At 50.7% G+C, this 22,145-nt stretch overlaps 1 protein-coding gene across 1 annotated transcript in view; it reads right to left on the bottom strand.

Moving 5' to 3' along the window:
- Positions 1-420: 420 nt before the first annotated feature.
- AJAP1 (adherens junctions associated protein 1) overlaps positions 421-22,145 on the bottom strand; it is a 134,609-nt gene continuing 112,884 nt past the window's right edge. Inside the window, exons 3-6 of the mRNA XM_032758720.2 lie at positions 16,072-16,159; positions 13,486-13,731; positions 11,462-11,593; positions 421-3,551 (exon numbers count right to left, since the gene is read on the bottom strand). Coding sequence (XP_032614611.1) covers positions 11,521-11,593; positions 13,486-13,731; positions 16,072-16,159 — 407 coding nt within the window. The 3' untranslated portion in view covers positions 421-3,551; positions 11,462-11,520. The remainder of the gene's footprint in view (positions 3,552-11,461; positions 11,594-13,485; positions 13,732-16,071; positions 16,160-22,145) is intronic.

Genomic DNA, 22,145 nt, shown 5'->3' with positions numbered 1-22,145 from the left:
TGTCACTACACTTCCATGTTGCGTGAGAAGGCTTGGACTTGTCTCGGTCATGGCTGGAATCTGAGCCCAATGGGAAACGGTGGGGAAGCTCCCTGACCATGCCTGGAGAACCTTGCCTTTCTCACGTCAACCTCGGAAACAAGAGCAATGACACGCATATTCCAATCAGACAAAGTGACATCAAGCGCATGAAGATTAGCAGCGACTTCATCTGGAAATGGAGTAGACTGTACAAGGAGTGCATTCCTAGCTGTTTCTAAAGCTTTAAAGGCAAATGCAGGTGCCAGGAGGCTGCCAGGGGGGTTGCGATTGCGGGATCTCCGAGGAATAAGATGGAAGTGGATGAAAACTGGGGAACCCTAACAAACCACATCACCCTTACCCTGGAGCAAAGGTAAGGACCAGGCCTTGGGTGGGGGATGGGAGGTGTCCACTATTAGACTCTGAATTCCAGGGTCAAGCAGAGGAAAGAGGACACCAACTAGCTTGAAACACTGCCCCAAGGCTACAGAAGGACTGATCAGGCCAACTCAGCAGCCACGGACACACAAAGTGCATGGGCATTACATATACATACGGCCCGAAGCAGGACAATTCTGTGCTCTAGTGCAGACTTCACCGTGGGTGAGGCTGCATTTCTGAGGCCCCGTCACTTTCACTCATTATCTCCTCTTACCTAGAGGACGATCCCAGTTGAGGGGTCTGGGATAGCAGGTAACCATTTAAAAAAGTAAAGTAACATGTCTTTACATACACTGCCTCAATCATCCAGAAATAGCAGCCTTTGCCTGTGTGGATTTACCTTGACGGATGTCATGTTGGTACAGAACCAGACTTTCGGGTGTGAAATGGGCATGCATTTGCTTGTCTGGTGGTTGTGCCTGTGTGGGTCTCACAGCCCTGCCTTGAATCTGTGGCTCAGATCAGGGACAAGAGGGTTGTTGCATTACACTTCCTTCCAAGGCTCGATGTCTTATGGACTCAGGAAAGAGTTCAGGGCATCCAGGGTGCCGCCCAGGGTCAGAGAAGGGGGCTGAGCAGCTGGGAGTTGACAGAGCAGATACCAGGAGTCCCTCAGGAATCCTAGGTTTTCATGATCAGTGAACCAACAGGGCCCCCCGGCCATCACCTCCTCCTCAGTTGGGCTCACTCTGGAGCTCAGAACGTCAGAGACCAGAGCAGCAGCCCCACTGCCTGCTGGACGCTGCCAGCCCTCACCTCGCATTCGCACCACGCTGTGCTCACCTGGAGTCAGGAGGCCCACCTCAGCGGGAGGGAGTGATTGAAGGAGAATGGGATGGATGAGGCCGGATGGCGCGCAGAGAGAGCTGCAGGCTGGAGCGCCGTGCAGGTGAGTGCCAGGAACCTGGAGATGGCCAAATGCCAGTGGCGGATGTTTGCATTGTCTCGGGATGTGCCAAAGCTTGGGGGGAAAATGACAGAACAAAAACTAAAGAACAACTTTTCCTAATTTGTGAGCAATACCATGGATACAGATCTCAACACCGCTGCGTCACAAAAACAATCCTTTCCCCTCCGGAGGTACTACTCTAGGTTCACATGTTTCAGGAGATACAAAAGTGAACTTTTGAAGCATATCACAAGGTGTTTTACAGGGAGACTGAGCCCGAGGGAAGAATCGGGTCATCAGCCTGGCCAGTGAGGGCAGTAAGGTCAGCTGTCTGTCTGATCTTTAACCTTTTCGCCTGGGCTGCAACATTTCACTGAATTGGCTCATGCACTCTACTGCTAAAATTAAAGTTGCACGTGGGCCACGCGTGAGAAATATAGTCTTTGGAGACAGGGACCCACACCACATTAGGCGTCTCCCATAGACAGGAAACATCCTTTAAGGAGGCACAGCGTGGGCCATGAGATGCATCCCTAGATCCCTACAGCACCCCCTGTTGACAGCAAGTCTGGGACACCAGTGAGCCTGTTTCAGGTGAGGCTTGTGAGGGAGGCCCGGCGGCATGGCAGTATTTTTAATAAAGTGTGTGTGGTTGGGATTCTCTGTACTGAGGCTCAGGTCTGGGGCCCCTGTTTCCACTGGGTAGTTCTACAGTAGGATTCTCGGTGACAAAACAGAAACATCCATCGGCCAATGGAAGCTGACAGGAGAACGGCATCTTTGCCGAGGCTTCCCCCAAGATTCCAAGTCACCCTTGGGCCCTAGAAAAAGCGGGCAACACCTGCCCACCTGTGCAAGGGAAGGCAATGCAGCATGGGCCAGGCCAGGGCACTGCCCGAGTGGGGCAGCCTTGTGGTTTGCACACAGAATGACTATTTTTCATTTTCAAACCAACTGGGGCCCTCCCTTCACGTATGTCTAAGTTCTGCCCTGACATTACACACACACATCATAAGGATATATTTCTTTAATTTTTGTAACTGGAAAACTTCTTTAATCCAGTCTATGCTTGTATGACACGAACATCCAAGAATCCACCACCCACCCAACCAGGGGCTCAGGCCCATTTGTAAGCAACCAGCTACATAAATGTGAACGTGGCTGTTAGGTAGCATCTTCCAACACTTAAATGAAAAAAAAAATCATATGTATGCATATGTATATATATATACACAAACATATATATATATATATATATATGTATATATACACATATATAAAACCATGGCATTCTTAGTTCTGGCCCAAGATAGTAAGTCACACATTTGATGCCACTCACCAAACGTCTAGCAAATGCAGGCTGTCATTTAAGGGCCTCCTTGTCTGGGTCGAGGCTGTCCCCTGGGGTGAACGGTGATGGAATACCAGGTCACCAGAAAGAACATGCTCACCTGTGGAACTGCATTTCCAATAGATGCGTCTATATGCATGTATGTGTATTGTGTGTGTGTATGCACACATGTGTGTAATATGTGTGTGACGTGAGTTGCCAAAGTAGAAAACACTGGTTTATTCTGTTCATACTAAGCATGTTAAATAAATCAGATTTTGTAACCTATAACACAATTCTTTTTTTTAAAAAGGAACATTTAAGATCTTCAAAAATTGCTACAGTACAAAAAAAGTGTGTGTGTGTGTGTGTGTGTTTGTATTTATATATTTATATATGTATATTAACCAGAAATAGCGACTCTATCGGAAGAGATTCCCACCCCTGTTTTCTGTAAGATTTCTCCGCGTGATTCGCTGGGCCCTGGCTCTGCGGCCGAGCCTTTCGGGTCAGTACATGGCACATTATGGTATTATTGGCACAGGTTCAGAATCGTAGGATGAATCCTAGGTTTCAGATGCTTCCTCCCGTCCCTTTCGCTGGGTATCCTTGTCTCTCTGCCTCCGGTTCCTTTCTTTCATTTCTTCTTTCTGTTCTCCAAAGAAAACTCTGGGAGAAGGCAGTCACCCATAGGCATGAGCATTTTTACAAAAATAGATTTGGCCTAGAGCGTCCTGCTCTGTTGAGTTTCCCACCGGCAAACAGAAGTGGTAGGTGCGGGGACCCTCCCCCTTAGATAGCTTAGTTTTAGGTTTTGTCTTTTTTGTTTTGTTTTGTTTGTTTTGTTTTTACAGGTTCACCAACGGAATCCTGTGTGGAAAGAAAACAAGAAGAGATTAAATGGCAGCAGGCCGAGGGTGCGACAAGTCCGTGGGATTCTCGGTCGACTGGGACCCCCACACGCAGGACCCCCACGTGCAGAGTCCGATCGCTCCCTTTATCGGTTCACTGACACGGAGGGGTCCTTGGAACGTGGACAAAGCCTCACTAGGACTGGTCAGCAGGAACTGGAAGAAACACTGGGAATCCCAGGGGTATGAAGTGGGAGCCTGAACCTTGTGGAATTCTGGTTATCTACAGAGCTCTGAGCTTGCTACCAGGGGCTGGGACCACCCCCTCCACTAACTCATGGTGGGGGTGCCGGGGCATCCGGTCCCAGGCATGCACATCAGAGTGCCTGCGTGTGGCAACCCTGCTCTCACTCCCTGTCCAGCTTGCTCCCGTCGGGGATGGCGTGGGGCCTGCTCTGCTCCTGTGCTGCAGGAAGAAAGGGAGTCTGTTTCTGTCCACTGCTCAGCTGCAGGATCCCCGAGGCCAGGACTCGGGAGAGATAAATGGACTGCATCAGAAAATCCACCTCCCGCATCTCCCCAGCGGTGATCTTGCTGAAGAGAGAGAAGGCAAGTCCTACTTGGGCACAGGTCGAATGGGCTGACTGCGATTGCCACCTTTAGTGGGCAGGCTGAGAAGGGGCGGCTCCTATCCAGCCAGCCCGAGCCTCAGAAAATGGAAAATGCAATCTCCCTGGCTGAGTAAGAACCCCCAGTAGGTCAGCATCCCTCAGAGAGTCACCCCGGTCATGGCCAGGTGAGCTGGAACACGTCATGGTCCCATCCGGGGACATTCTGCCCAAAGCTGCGTCTCTGTCACAGGGATGGGGTGCTGTCTGGGTCCCTCTGCTGTCACTCACAGCTCCTCTCAACTACAGGCAATTAGGACCCTCAACAATAGAAAGAAAATGCTACCGCATCCCGATCTGTGCAGATGACACATATCAGAAAGTGGTAGGTTGGGGCGGGTGTACCCGCTGATCCCAAAATGAAGTGGGAAAAACACCCAGTGGCAGCTCTACAATTTTTCCAGCAGCAGCATGCACAGCATGCGGCCAGACTGACTCCATCATCACCATCATTGGAGCTTGGCAGAAATACAGATTCCCAGGCCCACCTCTGGAGACCTGGAATCAGGGTCTCGGGGTAGTGCCTGTGAACGTGGGTTTTCAGAGCTCCCCAGGTGAGGTCAGTGACTGCCAGTCCTGGGTCCATTCCCCGCTTCTTCCCAAAGACAAGGGTGTGGCTTTCTCTCTCCTGAATCAACTGAGCCCACCGCAGTGATTCTGGTTGGGACTGGGGAGGAGGGGCCCCAGGTGGGACATGCCTGCCTTCTGCAGGACACATCCCAGGAATGGACATCGAGGCTGGCAGGCCCCAGAACAGCTCCTCCTGCGCAGCACTGCGTCCCTGATCATCAGCACTACATCTCTGATTATCTCCAGGAGACTCAGTGTGCCAGAGTCTACTCATTTGAAGGTTGAGGTGAGGGGCTGGGTCTTTCCCTGGACCCCTCTGCACCTGGACAAGAGGCTGGGCCCTGAGCGTCACATTCCTGCTCGCTGCCTCCAAATGACACCCGTGTGGACAACTCCATGACGCTACAGTGGAGTGTCCGCTCAGCTATTGTGGGAAGACCAGCTGCTGTGGGCACAGGGGTCACTGCATGTAAAGAAAGGAGACGTCCTGGCCAACATGGTGAAACCCCATCTCTAGTGAAAATACAAAAATTAGACAGGCATGGGGGCGCACACCTGTAATCCCAGCTACTTGGGAGGTTGAGGCATGAGAATTACTTGAACCCAGGAGGCAGAGGTTGCAGTGAGCCAAGATGGCGCCACTACACTCCAGCCTGGGCAACACAGTGAGGCTGTGTCTCACAAAAGAAAAAAAAAAAAAAAAAAAAAAGAAAAGAAAGGGCACGTGCCTTTGGGTCAGCGCTGGATCACTCTTGGTAGCCTTACTCCAGCTGTGCCCCACCCCTGCCCACCTCTTCCACATTCCCCGGATTTGGGGAAGAGGGGCTTAAAAAATGAAGTAATTATTACAACACACAGAGAAATATCCCTCTTATATGTCCACCTTGGTAATTTTTTTGAAAGTTAAAAAATGTGGAGACAAATGCTATATGATTCTACTTATAGGAAGTACCAGAGCTACCAAATCCACAGAGACAGAGTAAAATGGGGGGCCAGGGGATGGGGGGAGACGGGAAGTGAGTGTTGAGTGGGTGCAGAGTTTTAATATGGGGTGATGGAAGGAGGTGAAGAGCTGGCTTGTGAAGATGCCTGTGCAGCATGGTAAAGGCACTCATGCCATTGAACTAGACATGCATAAATGGTTAAATGGTAATTTTTTTTTTTTTTTTTTTGAGACAGAGTCTTGCTCTGTCACCCAGGCTGGAATGCAGTGGCACGATCTCAGCTCACTGCAACCTCTGCCTCCCGGGTTCAAGCTATTCTCCTGCCTTAGCCTCCCGAGTGGCTGGGATTATAGGTGCACACCACACGCCTGTCTAATTTTTGTATTTTTAGTAGAGACGGGTTTCACCATGTTGGTCAGACTGGTCTCAAACTCCTGACTTCAGGTGATCCGCTGGCCTCAGCCTCCCAAAGTGCAGGGATTACAGGTGTGAGCCACCGTGCCTGGCCTAAAATGGTAAATTTTATGTTACATATATTTACTACAATTACAATTTTTCTTAAAAGGGAGATAAAAATCCTGGGGCCACTAGAAGCTAGGCTTGGAGATCCTACACTGGGTCCCGGTGTCCCGGGACAGTCACTGGTTGTAAGCTGCTGTCCCTGCGTTCCCTGATCATTGATCATTCACAAGGCCAACCTTTCTCTCTGGAATGTGTTCAGGGTTGGACCATAAGTCTTATGGCTGCCACCTTAATAAGAATGGTTTCCTGCCTGAACCGTGGCCCCGGCTGCTTTCCAGTCCTTGATCCTGACCTTAAACAGGAGAATAAAGGCCGGAGGAGCAGCTTCCACCCCTTGCGTCTGTCTGGCTGTGCTCCGGAGGTGTTCCCAGGTAGACTTTATCCTGCCGCTTTCCCATGTGAAAGTCTCCCATGCGAAGGCGGAGGTTACAGCGAGCTGAGATCCAGCCACTGCACTCCAGCCTGGGCGACAGAGCAAGACTCTGTCTCAAAAAAAAGAAAAAAAGCCTCCTGCACTTCCCATGCTGGCTCATCAGATCCTTCTGCACTGGGTCCTGGCCGCCTTTCCACCTCACTCTTCCTCTTTTCTTCCTATCTACATTCCAGGTTCCCTGATTTCAAGTTGCAAATCTCAAGCCTCAAATCCTTCAGGTTTAGGCTGGAAAGATCACCTCCCTGGGGAGGGCTTCTTGGATGCCCCATTCCTTCCTACACGCATCCCCTACTTTACTTCTGTCTCCTGGAGCACTTGCTCGGTGACATCTTGGGCATGGGACCATCTGCATCGAGCTTATTTGGGCAGATGTGCAAGGCATCCCCTGCTGGCAGCACAGCCCCCTGAGAACGGGGGTCTCCTGCCCGTTCACCATTGGTTCATGCAGGTTCCAGTTCTGTGCCTGGCCCGGAGTAGGGAATCAACACTGGATGAGGCTCAGAGACGCAGCAGGGGTGTGAAGCAGTTTTGTCCTCAGTCCCTGAGACCCATCCTTAATGGCATGAAACCACCTCTGGGGACTGCCTGCAGGTAGATGCTGATGCAGGGAGCCACAGACACGACGTGGAGGATCAACGAGTGGGTGGCAGCCTGTGCCAGACATCCCCGGCTATGCAAGGAAGGGAGTCTCTTCCAAGACTGCAGGCATCTCTCTCTACTCTGTGTCTCAGGATGGAAAAGAGAGAGAGAGGGGGAGAGACGGAGAGGAGAGAGAGAGAGAGAGAGAGAGAGAGAGAGATGGTGCCAATCCTGCATCTTGAATGACCATTTCCAGAGCCACGCTGGCTTTGCAGAGGGTGGAGAGGTTTCCTGCAAGACCAAGGTGTGGTCACAGCCCCTGGCCCAGGAGGAGGGTCTCATGTTGTCCATGTTCTGCCAAAACTCTGCTGCTCAAACTTCAGCTGCTCGTGTTTTTCTGTGCCACACTTAGCACGTGAGCCTCTCATCTTGGCACTAAGCCCAGAGAAGGACTGAGGATCCCAGGCCGGCTGGGAAAGACAGATAAGGTGGGGCCTGGACCCCATGGCTGGAAAATAACGTGGCTGAAGGTGAATGTCCACCAGAGGTTCCCTGGGCAAAAAGGGAAGCTGTGTGTATCTTGCAAAGCCATCTTCCAGATTGGGATCTGGGATACATTCTGCCCTCTGCTGCCTGGAAGGAGATTCTCGTCTGGCCTGGCCCCACTGGGCCGCATGCTTCACAGTGGATCACTGGGTGTAATGACCAATGTCTGCTTTTGCAAAAAATTAAAAATAAATAAATACATAAATAAAGAGCAAACAGGCTACTGCCAGGTGTCCCTGGGGCAGAGCAGAATTTCTTGACAATCTGAAGTGGCTACTTTCTCTCAAAGTTTTCGTGGTACTGTTCTCAGCTCAGCAAGCACAGCTTCCAGAAAGGTATGGATGTTGCTTTGAAAAATAGTCTCCTTTGAATAACAAAAGTTTGATATTCTATTAATGTATATTTTGGAAGAACAAAGTGGGAAGGCACAGGTACACTTCTTATTTTTTATTAGTGATGTCTTCAATGTGTTTTTGAAAATAATAATAGTGCATGATTTATTTCTCACTTGCTTCGGATTCAAGAGCTTTTATGACTTTGCAGGCTCCGTTCAGAATGAAGCAGCCTTGGCAAAGGGAAAGAGATCAACATTAACGAGGTTTGCTGAAGCGTACCTACTGTACGAAAGATGACCGCGAATTAGTCCCAGAGCCAACGCAGGCCTGCTCTCGAGGCCCCCTTCCTTGGAGCATAAAGGCCAGCTTCACTTTGTCCAGCGCAATCTGGCCCCACCACAAAGGTGGTCTGAGGCAAGAACGTGTTGGAATCTATCACGAAGGCTGAATCTGGGGTGCACATCTGCCCAGGAGCCACTGGCATTCCGGACAACCGCCTGCAGGAAAACGAACTTGGCTGCCTTCGGGTCCCAAATGTGCACACGGATTAGACTGAGAAGACAATGGTGTGGTAACAAACGGCTGCATCATCATTAAAAATGCATTTGGAGAGGCTTCCCAGCTATGCGAGAGAGAAATAGCTCCACTGGCTCTTAAACCTTAATTAAATGTTTTAGTATTAATTGCTATTTATTTAGGGACAATAAGTACCCCAGCAAATCTGAGAGATGTTTCTGGCTATTCTGCACCCGTGCTCATGTCCAGGCATTAATTGCAAGATTCAGGGGATACTTAGAATCCCAACGCTTTCATCCTAGTGAGTGATAAATGGTCTGTCCCGCAATCGGCAACAGAATCTTATAAGCATTTATCAAGGATTAACGAGGCTGTGTGCGTAGCCCTCCTGGTCCGCAGCTACTTCAGGAGGCCACCAGGAGTGGGCCGTGGCTTCGTGTGGGCAGATTCCGAGGCTGAGCGCAGCTGCCTTCAGTAAGCCTCACAGGCTCTTCTGAACTCTGGGGCGACCTACCTGAGAGCCACAGGGAGGGGGTCAGCTCTTTAGACACAGAGATGTTTCCTTGTGTAAATGCCGGTGGTCCTGAAACAGCTCCTCAGGCACAGTTGGGAAGCAGGGTCCACCTGGGGCCCATCTGGGGGCGCCCATGTCTCTTGCCTTTGCCTGGGGCTGCAGCACAGGGCTAGCCCACCAACAGTGTTTCTGGGGGGTCTTCAGTGCCCCGTGCTGCTGCAAGGGGAGGACCAGGCTGATGAGACACGTAGGTTTTCTGGGGCAGATGAGTAAATAAAACACTTTTTTTTGCCCTATTTTATCTTTTTATTTTTTTAAAGTCAGTGCTGCAGCTTCCTGTTCTAATGGAAAAGAAGGATCCCTGGGCTCAGGCCTGTGGAGTAGGCAGGGAAAGTCCTGGAGCCAGGCAGCCATCGGGTGATCCAGCCCCACCACTAACAACCTGGCTGACCTCGGCCAAGTCATTTAACCGCCCACTGCCTCAGTTTCCCCACTTGTAAAAGGAATTGCTGGGAGGACTGGGAAAGTAAAAAGTGTTCCATGAGCTGCTGTGCAAACATTAGAAAGCTGTCCCCTCTCCCCTAGGGAGCTGACCTCGGCCAAGTCATTTAACTGCCCACTGCCTCAGTTTCCCCACTTGTAAACGAGATTGCTGGGAGGACTGGGCAAGTAAAAAGTGTTCCATGAGCTGCCGTGCAAACATCCATATTAGGGAGCTGTCCCCTTGAGTTGACCTCTCCAGTTCTGTGGGCCTGTGGCTCTTGGTGGAAGGGAGTGAGGTCTTTGACTCTAAGGCCTTGCATCTCCCAGGTCAATGAATTGTGCATTAATAAATTTTAAAAATCATAACAGAGATGCTGGCAACCATCAGGACCCAGTCCCTACAGAGGCTTTACCAGGCGGGTCACAGACTACACTGCTAGCGAGCCAGCTCCCTTTGGCTAGCTTGGCTGGCACTCCAACAGGGGCCTCCCTTCATGAGGGGAGCTGCAGTGAGGCAGACAAAGGCACTGGTTTCTGATGGATGCTCTAGGCTGCACATCCCCCCATTGAATGGTGGGGACAACCTGCCTCTTACCTGCCGCAGCAAAGGCCCTTGCAGGGCAGCTCGGTTCCCATATTCTAATCTAATTACGTTTCTTTGCCAGTTGGCAGAACATGTTGGCTTCGGGATAGGGAGTGAGGGCTGGAGATTTGATTTGGAGCAAACATGCGGTTCATTAGTGCCAGGATGAGGAACTGACCAATTCACTCCCCTCTCTGACTGCAGCTGGTTCCCCGCCCCCAGCTAGGTGCAGCCGGCTGAGTCCTCCAGACCTTCCCGGTCTGCGGGCCCCTGAGGATATTGTCCATTCAGTCCCTCATATCAGAAGGTGGGCAAAAAGTAAGAAAAAAAATATTTTCAAATATTGGTATTCCATCCGAGAAATAGGGCTCCCTACTCATAGAAGGGATCTTAGGTCACCTTTGGAAGGAAGCAAGATGAGGATGCGTAGAACGCCCAGCATCAAAAAGAACCATGAAAACAACACGAAAACCTCAGGTCGCACCCATGGGCTGTGCTTATAGAATGCATGGGATGTGCAGCCATGAGGGCACAATGCTCTCTCCCCTCAGCAGCCCGAGTGCTCCGAAGACTCAGCACAGAAGGAGGCAATTTAACGTTAGCATTAAAGTTAATATCACTGAAAGCAAACCAAATGTTCCCATCCAGCAGAGCGTGGAAAATTCATCCTGTTTTGGTGCCGGTTCCTGGCTTCAAATTAGTAGATGTCTCAACTCTTCCCTTTCTTTCTTTATCATTTTCTTTCTTATCTCTTATTTTTATATTTCGAAATTGTATTTTAATTCTGCCTTGCGCCCTCCCCCGATGTAAAGACATGTGACGGAGGCGCGATTCCTGCCTCGCTAGCCGCTGTCCTAATCTCTTCCTGTTGTGGGAAATGAGAGCTGTAACTGTCGCTTGTTTCAGGGAATGACTTTCCCTGCCACGTAGGCCACGCGAGTGGTGGCCTTCCTGAGGGAAGGAGTGGCACTGATAAGAATAGTGAGGACGTGGAATCAGAGTGCATGCGTGTCTGTTACTCTCCTCCCCTGGGACGGGGAGGGCACTTCTAACAAATCCAACATCAAGGTCAAAAGCCCACCAGCCCCCTGGCTCATGTTCAGAGAAGTGATGCCATTGGAAATCCACCCACTATGTCTAAAAGAGCTCCCAATGATCCCAAAGAGCGCATGGGGAGGGCAGTGGGGAGGGGAGGAAAGGGAACGAAAACAGGAATGTCCAAAGAGAGGTACCTACCGTGAAACAGACACACGGCGTCTGCCCTGCCCCCAGGAGGTAAAAAAGACTTCGGCCAGTCAGCAGGAGATTTCAAACCATTTCTCAGACACGAAGGCCACAGGAATAAGATGCCGATCAGAAGAGGAGGGTCTGTGGTGAACAGAAAAATGGGCTTTGGCGTGCTGGTACATGACATGTGATAGGCAAGCCGGGGCAGGCCTGCGGTGGGGACTGGCTTCTTGAGAAAGGAAGTGCTAATGTGGACTCCTGGCCTTGCCAGGAAGGGACCACCTCCCCATTCCCTGTGGCTGGGAGAAGTCCTCACACACGAATGCTTCCTACCCTGGGAGGCTTTGGAGGACACAGACTGAGGGATCTCGGCACACGAGCACTTTGCTGTGCAGGCTGGAAGGCTGTGCTGACTCCAGATTTTCATTTTTGAATTTGCAGGATTAGCCCAGAGCCTGGGGTCTCTGCCTCTGATGGCAGATCTGACCCACTTTATTGCACATGACAGAAAGGATGGAACCTGGCACCCAAAATGTCTCCCCCATATTTTGTCACCTTTGAGACTAAGCTACCATTTCCCAAGGCCAGTGAAACCCAACAGTGCATGACCTTGGGCCAAAAGGCAAGAACTCGTTCCATCTGATGCCTCCGTGCCAGGGCCCGAGAGCACCAGCTGTGCCAGCTCTGCTCTTCGACAGCCCCCCACCCCACCTCCCTGCACAACACAAGCACAGAAGGTGGGAAAAGTGAAGCGACAGAGGCCAGCCCACCGCCCTCTGCCCTCTACCCACAAGGCCCAAGCACTGGCTGGCCCAGATTCATGTCCAAGCCAACATCCACATATGCAGTGAAATGGTTTGGAAATCTGTTAGCCGGTTATTTGTGAACTCAGCCTTCTGGAAGGCTGGAATGGCACCCATGAGCTTCCCAAATGTCTGAGTGTAAAACCACTGAGGTTTAGAACAACAGTTCTGAGGTTCTGAGCGCCACTGGCCTCCTCCAGGAGGGAAGGGAACGTCTAAGACACAGAATATCACAGATGGCAGAATGCAACATGGACATGCAAGAAGAGGCGTGGCCAGAAGGTATTTCAGGAACATCTGCTCATTCTAGCCAACAGGACAAAGACACATTAAATATGGATGTGGCGGCCCCGGCAGCCCTCGCTCTCCAGGGCCCCTCAACAAATCAGCAAACAGAACGAAACGGAGCACGCAGCCAGCCCTTTCTAAAACAACTGGAGTCCAGCCACCTTGCCCTGGGTTCCGTGCCTGGGGCAGTGTTACCCTGGTTGCGAATTCTATTGCTCATGATGGACCCTTCGAGGCAGCCTCCCAGCCTCCTCCTTTCTTCAAGTTGTTGGAGACTGTTTTTTTAATTTACAAAATGATGCATAAATGTATGCTCACTTAAAAAAAAAGCTTATTGATACTTTAATCTAATTCTGGACAAACCTTTGAGAGCTGACTCAAGGGTTTTTTTAAATATTCCCAGGGATGGTTCTGGGGTATATTTTCTTTGAGGGATTACACATGAATAACAAAAGAGGAGGAGCATTTAGTAACATACGTCCGGTCTGGGAGTCTGGTGGGTATCTGATACTTTTGCTAAATTTGCCACTGACATTTTATTGACGGGACTCAGAGACGCTGACTCCGGTGGGGGGCTGTTGTGATCTGTTGATATTTAGGAGGCTGATAACCACAGGGCTGGCCTTTGAGCTCTGGGGCACGAAGGATGACGGCTCAGAGCGAGGGCTGGGAGACTATGCATTTCCCGCCACTGCACACGTCCAGGGGTCTGGAAGGAAATTCCAGCCACTGTGTTCTCTGCGAGCAGCTAAACGCCTGTTGCTGTCAACCCTGCCTCTCTTGTTTTGCCAAATTAGCTGTCCGCCTTGGCTGGGCCCCTCCAAGTGACCTCAGGGAAGACCTAAACTGACCAACAGCTCTCAGCTCAGCCACACCGGCCCCGGGGGGGTCAGGACCACCAAGAGCTTCACGGCTGCAGGGTCTAGCAGAGCCCAAGCTTACCGGTTTCCATTAAATGTGGATTTGTATTCCCCCGTCGTTGAGTGCAGCGTCTCGTCGGTGTACACGGGCACAGAGGCCCTGACGCACTCATGCGAACACTGCAGGGTCTCGTTATAGGCCGTGAATATGTCCAGGCTGCTGGGCACCCGGGCCGAGGTGAAGTCCGTCAGGTTCTGGCAGCTCTCCTCCTGCTGGTTGGTCTTCCGCTGGTGGCTGTTCCTACGAGTGTTCCCGCTTTGGGCACAGCTGGAAGAGAAAGAGTTTGGGGTGGGGGGACGGGCAGAGGCCGGAAACCCACAAACACAACTCCAGACTTCCATTGTGGGTCTTTTGCTTGCAGGCATGAGCTACGCATCATTTCATATTAAACGGTAATTCCCAGCCTCTTCAGAAAGATCGACCACAATCAAGCAATCAACTCTTTAAAAAAAAAAAAAAAAAAGAAAGAAAGAAATTTGAATTTTAAATGTGGCTATTACAGCACAGAGGATGAGGGGTAAGTGGTAAGCTGTGTGATCGCAGAGCTAGGGACCTGCTTAACTAAAGAGAATCAGCCAGACCATGGTGCTGACTCAGTTTCCCCATGAACGCCTCGACGGGATAAAAGCCGTGGTGGGTCCTTCCTGCCAGAGGGGCCTAGAGCGTGTGGGAGCCTTTGGGTACAGGTTGGGGTGGTCCGTTCCTTCATCTCAGAATGGACAATGGACCTGTCTTTGGGGAAAGCTGATGAGTGAGAAAGCCCCTGTCCTCAGCCTCACCCAGGGGCACGTGCACAAGCTGGAAATGACGAGCTGGCTTGTCCTTCATCCCTGATCAAGTATGCAGAGGGAAGTGTCCTGCATGCCTGCCTGTTATGGTCTAGTTCCTCTGAACCACAGGGGCTTCCAGAGGCCACTTACAGTGACCATGGGACTCCCACCCTCGTCCGTCCAGGGACTGGACAAAGCAAGAATCCAGGCCCCCGGATGCCGCTTCTGTGATGAGAGCACAGGAAGGACAAGGGGGCTGGCTGGCAGGCCCCTCCCCCGCTGCATGGGGAGCCGAGGATGTCTCCCCGCATTGGGGGCCATTTCCCCTGCCCGCCCCTTCCCCTTCACACTCAGGGCCTGTGCATAGGAAGGGGCTGCGCGAAGGCAAGGGGCGGGGGGATGCGCCCGTCTCCTTCTAAGTCTTGGTTATTTCCTGCGTTGGTTTTCCCAATGAAAGGAACCCTGATTCCTGGAGAAGAAGCCCCCTACCCCATACACCAAGGTCAGAAGGCGAATGCCAAACGCAGGGGGCAGTCCCACCCACAAAGTCTTCCTCAGAGGGAGGTCAGGTTCATAGGACTTGCTCATCCATCCTCCCGGGCTGTTCTCCCAAAGGGCTCTTTGAAGGTCTGCTATAAGCTCGAGAGTGGGAAAAGCAAGATGAAGGCTTGTCATCAACCTGTCACAGACCAGGCTACAAAGTCCGCTGTCTCTGGGGAGATGAAGCCCTTCACCGAGATGGCCAGTGGGATTTGTCCTTCCATACACCCACACAGTCCAGGGGTCCAAAGCCCCTTCTCTGGCCAGCCCCTGCCTAACAAGCCCCACTGTGAGCTCTGTGTTGTCCTGTCATCACCTGTCTCCAGAAAATGCCCGGGGTCCCAGTTTGCTACCTATCAGGAGGCGGCTTTGAGGCTTCACTGGCCAAATGAGAGGTCTGTTGTGGGGCTGTGCTACTCCCACCCTCCTGCAGCCTGCCAAGGAGTCCCACCTCCTCTGATCCCAGAGCCTGGCTTTTTCTCTCTCTTTCTTGTGTTCCCCTGTGATTCTGAGGCACCGATGTGATTTCCACCATCAGCTTTGTCTGATTCATATGGCTGTGTGCAGGCAGCAAGGGGACCATTTGGGTCTGTTATTCTATGAGAGAGTTTTAAGCCTGGATGCAGAAAGGAGACACAGTTGCTGGAGGAGTGGCTGCAGGCAGGTGAGGTCCCCAAGGCGCTTTCGAGCAGCAGGGCCTCCCAGCAGTCCCCTGATTTCTCAGGGGCTTATCAGGTGTGTACACCCAGCAAGGCCTGCCTCAAAGTAGGCCAATTTCCAGGAGGAAATAGGCAAAGGCAGGCTGCCTGGAGCAAAGCGGTAACCTAGTTCAGCACACAGAGTGGCTTTGAGAGGAACGAAGAATACAAACAGGGCTGGTTTAGCAACCGGCTGCTGAGCCTGAGTGAGGGACGTGAGACCCCGCTGGGTGCCGGCAGAAGGGCCCCATCCCTACCTTTCCAGGGAAGGGGCAGAGGAGACAAGAAATAGGGACTGTGCTCTGGGTGGACAACTTGGGTCCCAAGGGACACTTGGATCCAGAGAAAGAATCTGGAACCCAGGACCACACACACCCTCAGAAGCTCTGTCACGAAGGCTGGGCTCGCTGGCCTTCTGCAGGGAAACCAGGATAGGGGCCTGGCCAAAGGGCAGCGCTGGATGGTGAGTAGCCTGTGGCATCTGAACTGCCCGGGGCAGAAGCCAGCAGAACAGGCTGGCTTTGAAAAGTAGGGGCCTTTCTGTGTTCACCACCCAGGGACCCCCCATTTCTGGGCCAGAAGGGCCCAAGGAGCCTTACCAATTTTTTAAGACAAGAGTTGTGATGAGAGCAGCTATGACCATGATGAGGGAGACGGTGATGGTGATGATCTGATGGACAGCCAGACCTGGAAAGAAGGAAAGAGGGAAGAGGGCACCCGTGAAACCAGGTTCAGGAAGCGAGGGGGGACGGGAAAGATGGAGGCACATCCCCCCAAGCCAGCTGGGGATGCCAGGTCCCATCCACACTGGGGAACTCGGGGCAGCATGACAGGTGCTTAGTTCTCTCCTCCTCGACTGCAGGCCCCAGGCATGAGGCTGCTCTCACCCGGGGTCCGGGAAGGGGGAGCTCCAGCTCTGGGCTCTCTCCTTCCACCACCCTCTCAGTCTCCAAGCCGTGACCTGGGTCATGGGCGGCTGTGTTCTTTCTGGCACCTGCCAAGCCCTTCACCTGCCTCCTCTACCCGGTGGGTGATATCCCCCATGACCCCTTTCTCCCCTCACACCCTGGGCCAGTTCCGCTCTTCTGTTCAGGAATGGTGAGTTCCAGGGTGCTGGTCTGTGAGTGGGAGCAGGGTTTGGCCTGACCCAGGGGGAGCGAGGATGGGCCAGTACATATTGGGGAGGTAAAAAGAAGAGCACATGGGATGACACCCTCACAGACCCGGATCACAGGGTGAAATCTTCCTCTTTCCAGAGTCCTCGCTAAGAAGTTCACTGCTTCATGAGGTTTCAGGAATGAAAGTTTCAGGCCAGTGGTGGATGCTTCCCACAGCCCCAGAGGAGAATCCACGGTCTAGCCTTGTTGCCCTGGCCCCAATCCCTGAATGGGGAGGTGGGGGGCACTGGAATCGGCAGGATAGGAACAGAAAGACCAGCCACTTCAGAAGTGGGGCAGGTAGAGCTCTGGCCAAGAGCTGTTTGCTGACACCCACACGCACGATGGCAGAAAGCAGGGATTCTCTCCCATCCCCCATCTCTGTCCCAAAACCTTCTGCAACATTTGCCACTAACCACAGACACAGGACTGGGGAGACAGGAGGGCAGGCCTGCAACAGCTCCTGCCTCTGGTCCCTATCCCAGACCACCTTCTTTCCTGACTACACATCTGTCACATCCTTCCTGGGACCTGGATGCTGGGGACATTACCAGGCAGCCAGGGCTACTTGGAAGGTCCACTTTAGCACCCGAGAAGCTGGAAGATCAAGGCAGTGAGGGAGTCCGCCAAGCCTGCAGGTGCCAGCACCTCCTCCTACTCATCTCCCCATGTCCTTCCACCTGAGATCCAAGCAACTGTCCTGTCTCCGCCTGGGGCTTCATCTTGGTGTCTGCTTTGCAGAGACCCGCCCCTCACACCTGACCAGCCTCTTGGGCTGCTGGGGTGAGAACACTGCATGTGCGTGTTTCAGCATGGCGGGTTTCAGTGTCAAGATTTTTCTGGCGGCCTCCCAAGGACAGTCTCTTAAACAGATGTTACCTCTCCGCTGGATATGATCCTCATGGGGGAAATTGTTCATAAATGATTAAACGTTGGCACAGCCAGAAAACAAGCTTTGTCTTCCTGTTTCCCCCTCTCTGGGGGTAATTGTTGTTTTTCACGAAGGATTCTCCTCCAGGACCCACAGAATAACAGCATCCGGCAAAGAGTGGAGGAAACACATGAGTATGACGGGTCTCTCCCGAGCCCTCTTCTATCCATTGATTCAGGAACTGTTCGTTGTGCACCTACTGTGTGCCTGCAGCACTAGTACTGCTCACCCACAGGCAACAGCTGCTCTGATGCCCCCTGAATAAAGGTGCTGCGTTCACTGCAGTTCTGGCCAATGACGTCCCATAAACCTATGCCCCATCTGTGGCACCTGCTGTAAACCTCTGGGCAAGTCCCTTCTCTGGGACTACCAAGTTGGTTTGCTAATGAGTTGAAAGTTAAGTTATGCCACAGGGACCACCCTTAATCCCACCAACAATGGAGTGTCTACCAGTTCTGGCAATCCCTATCTATGTACCAACTTTCCTGAGACCCAACTCAGGCCTCGTGTGCAGAGGAAGGATTGAAAAGGATGGACAGCTGTGGAGGGTGGGTTGCCTGTTCAGTCTCCTCTTGCTCTCTACCCACACACTCCCTCTGGCCCAGTCAAGAGAAAGCCATGCTGTCACGAAGCGTATGTGCTCATCCTGTGTCTGTGCTTCTTGTGATGAGAAGGAGGTTGCTGCTGCTGCTGCTGCTGCTGATGGTGATGGTGGTGATGATGTAATGATAATGATGGTGATGGTGATGATGATGGTGATAATGACAGTGATGATAATAGTGATGTGATGGTGGTGATGGTGACGTGGTGATGATGGTAACGATAATGATGGTGATGATGATAACGGTGATGGTGGCGGTGATGGTGGTAATAATAATGACGGTAATGGTGATGATGGTGATGATAATAATGGTGATGATGATAATAATGGTGATGATGATAATGGTGATGGTGATAATGACAGTGATGGTGATAATGACAGTGATGGTAATGATGATAGTGGTGATGGTGATGATGGTAATAATGGTGATGGTGATAATGATGCTGATGGTAATGACAGTGATGGTGACGATGGAGACAGTGACATGATGATGATAATGATGGTGATGCTGATGATGCTGATAGTGATATGATAATGGTGATGGTGATGATGGTGAAGGTGATGCTGATGATAATGTGATCTTAGCTGCATGATGTATCATTAAGCTTATAACTAAGGGATAACAAATCAGAAACCACGTTAACAGAAGGAAGGGTAATGATCTAATTCTGATGTTGGCCTTGCCCTGGAGGCCCTTCTCCTGCCTTTCGTGTAAATTTTCTTCATAGATTTCCCACATTAAAATGTGACGGGTGCATTATGGGCTAATCACCAGCTAAGAGGGTCTGGGCAGACACACACCCGCAGTACAACAGCTATGCTTTCTACAGGACCCCTTGATGCACCTAGCTAAGCCTTCACACCTGGGATCGATTTAACCCATCTCTACCCGCATTTTTTTGAACCTGTCTGACAAACTGGATGCCTGATGCTAAAGAAGAAAAATGACTTTCCCTGGTCAGCAAGCAGAGCCTGGACAAAGGCAATTCTCTGCTCCAGCGTCCCCAAGAAAACCAAACATCTAAATCCAAATCCCACACACCTGTGGCCACATTCTATTGTTAAATAAGTTCAAGATCAACAGTTTACCGAACCCTGCACAGACTTTTCTTGCAAAGAAAACAGCCATGTGCTTCAAAACCTGGAGTGTGGGTTTTAATGGGCTCCTGGGCTCCTGCTTAGGATGTTACAGCTATGAGAATAAACTACAGACCCTCATGATGGTTGGACAAGGACTGGGACTTCTGACATGTGGCCCCAATAATAGTTCCAGGAAGCAGGCTGAAATATGGAAAATTCATAAGGGTTCTTCATTATCTCCTCTCTTTGGAAGGCTGCTCACTTAGAAGAAGGCAAAATAACACAGGAGAAGTCGTGTGGTGTTTACAGCATCCGCCCCATCATTTAGTTTCCCCAAGAGCCAGGAGTAGTTTCCTTCCATGTGTAAATCTTCATGTGGATCCCAGGTAGACAAACCTTTTCTTAAAAGGACCAGATAGTAAATATTTTAGGCTTTACAGGCAGTATGGCCTCAGTCACAACTACTCAACTCTGCCATTGTAGCGAAAAAAGCAGCCACAGACAATGGGCAAAGAAGCAAATGGGGCTGTTTTCCAATAAAACTTTATTTACAAAAACAGGCAGTGGCCATGTTTGGCCCATGGACCACAGTTTACAGATATACGATTTAGGTGAGTAGCTCAAGATGGCCCTGCTTATAGATTAAATAAAAGCATATTCTTATTTTTGGATGATCGGTTAATGCTTGCAATCAAACTGCAATCTTTTAGTTTGAAGGATTAGAACCTTCCCCCTCCACCATCAAAGCTTTGCTGTGTGCCGGGCTCTTCACTGGTCACTGTCAAGGTGGTTTCAGAGAGACCCACAGCCTCTAGTTTATGGCTGGGTCTTAACACCTAGCAGTAGTGGCCTCACCCTGCTGGGTTTGTCCATATGAAGCCACTTGATAGTAAGTCACTTTGCATGAGGGTTTCCCTTGAGAAGTCAATTATACAGGATTTTTGATTTTTGGAACTGAAAACTCAGAGAGAAATGTACCAGTCTGATTCCTTCAATGGCTCTTAGAAATATTTCAGCCACCTCTATCTCAATTTTCTCCATGTTAAGAAGAAATAGCATCTTGCCAAACACAAGAATGTTCAGATTATGGAATCATTGTGCGGAGAGAGACCATATCTTATTGGTTCTGTGGAAGGGAATTTTCCCACACTATGCAAATGGCACCATTCTCAGGAGGCTTCGACTTTTCTCCTTCTTCTTCACTCATGTCTCTCCTTCTTCACTCATGTCTCTCTCAATACTCTCGCCTTAAATAACATTCCCTCTGGTTAAGTCTCTGGTGGCTATTAGCTACCTCGGGCAGGAACACCTGTCCCATAAACCCTGCTGCCCCTGAGCAATCCTGGAAAAGTTTCCATGTCAGCTGTGCAGGGGCTATGACTGGATTGACAATGATGTCACCTAAAGGGAGCACACACTCTATGCCCTCAAGGAAGGAACAAACAAGCAAACTTTTCCCTCTCCACTTCCAAGGTCAACACTGAATCCCATCTTCAAATTCTTTGAAATTCAGACCTGGTCCCAGAGCTCAGAAGCATGCTGTGTGGGAATTCTTGCTTCCCCTTCCTGACAGGTGTTATTGTTCCTGCTAATTTGGGGGCTTTTTCTGCTTCTGTTAATTGCCACTGTATACTAATGCGTGAGGAATCAGCTGCCATCCAGATAATGAAAAATTATTCCCAGAATAATGGATGAGGACAGATGGATTACCAAGCTCTGCATCAATCAATAGGGCTTTTATGGTTATATTTGTGGTGGTTTGTAATAAGATCAGGCCCTGAAGATTGATGTGGAAGTTTGTAATCCATCTCTGGGTCTGAACAAGGTCTTATTAAACGAAGCTGAATCAAATACAGGCCATTGTCCATGGCAAAAACAAACCCACCAAGGGCTTTCTTTCTAGGACATGAGGCACGTTTGGCTGGTACACTTGGATGAAGGTGGGAGTGATGGTCCCGGAATTGGCCAAGGCAAACAGATGACATTGCTGTGGGTATCATAGCTGATTTCACAACGCAGGAGTCTGGAGCATCTGAATTATGCAAACAAAGTGCCATGGTCACTGGACACAGAAATGTCTGTCATGCAACAACAGTAAGTTTGACAGGTGACAGGTGACATTGGGACCCAAAGTGCCAGTTCCATCCCAAAAAAGCCATTCCTTTTCCACAGAGACCTGCAAAATGTCAATTTCATGGCAGTCCTTGAAAAAGTGTCTCTGTGAACACGTTGGCCTGACTAGGGAGAAGCTCACAGTGCCCAGTGGTGGACAGATGAGAGGCAGTTTGGCTTGCTGGAGTTGGAGGAACCTCAGGGATTAGGCTTCGTCTGAGTCAGTTGCTCACCTCCTGGGAACAGGCTGCTAAGAAAAAATGCATCTTCCAAAACTGGGATGCTCACAGCAGAACAAGGCCACCAGCTTTTATGGCAGGGACACAAAGGAGTGTGCTGTTTTCTGAGTGACCCCGCAGAGTCTTCCATGGGGTGAATGTATTCGTCAGGGTTCTCCAGAGAAACAAAGCCAATGAAATATGGAGATATCTATAAGAAGAAATTTATCATGGGATTGGCTCATGTGATTATGAAGGCTGAAAAATCCCACAATCTTCTGTCTACAAGCTAGAGAACCAGGAAAGTTGGTGGTGTCAGTCAGTCCAAGGCCAAAGGCAGGAGAAGATGGATGTCCCAGCTCCATCTACACCACAGGGAGTTCAGGTCAGTGGGCAGGGACACTGGTGGAAGTACCTGAGTCTAAAGGCCCAAGAACCAGGAGCTCTGATGTCCAAGTCCAAGGGCAGGGGAAGACAGATGTCCCAGCTCAGATCTCTCTCTCTCTCTCTCTCTTTCTCTCTCTCTCTCTCTCTCTACACACACACACACACACACACACACACACACACACAC

The sequence above is a fragment of the Hylobates moloch genome, unplaced genomic scaffold (assembly GCF_009828535.3).
Source record: "Hylobates moloch isolate HMO894 unplaced genomic scaffold, HMol_V3 SCAFFOLD_9, whole genome shotgun sequence".
In the NCBI taxonomy this organism is placed as follows: Eukaryota; Metazoa; Chordata; class Mammalia; order Primates; family Hylobatidae; genus Hylobates; species Hylobates moloch.
Note: the sequence above shows the minus strand (reverse complement) of the source record. Positions and strands in the feature narration are given on the sequence as shown.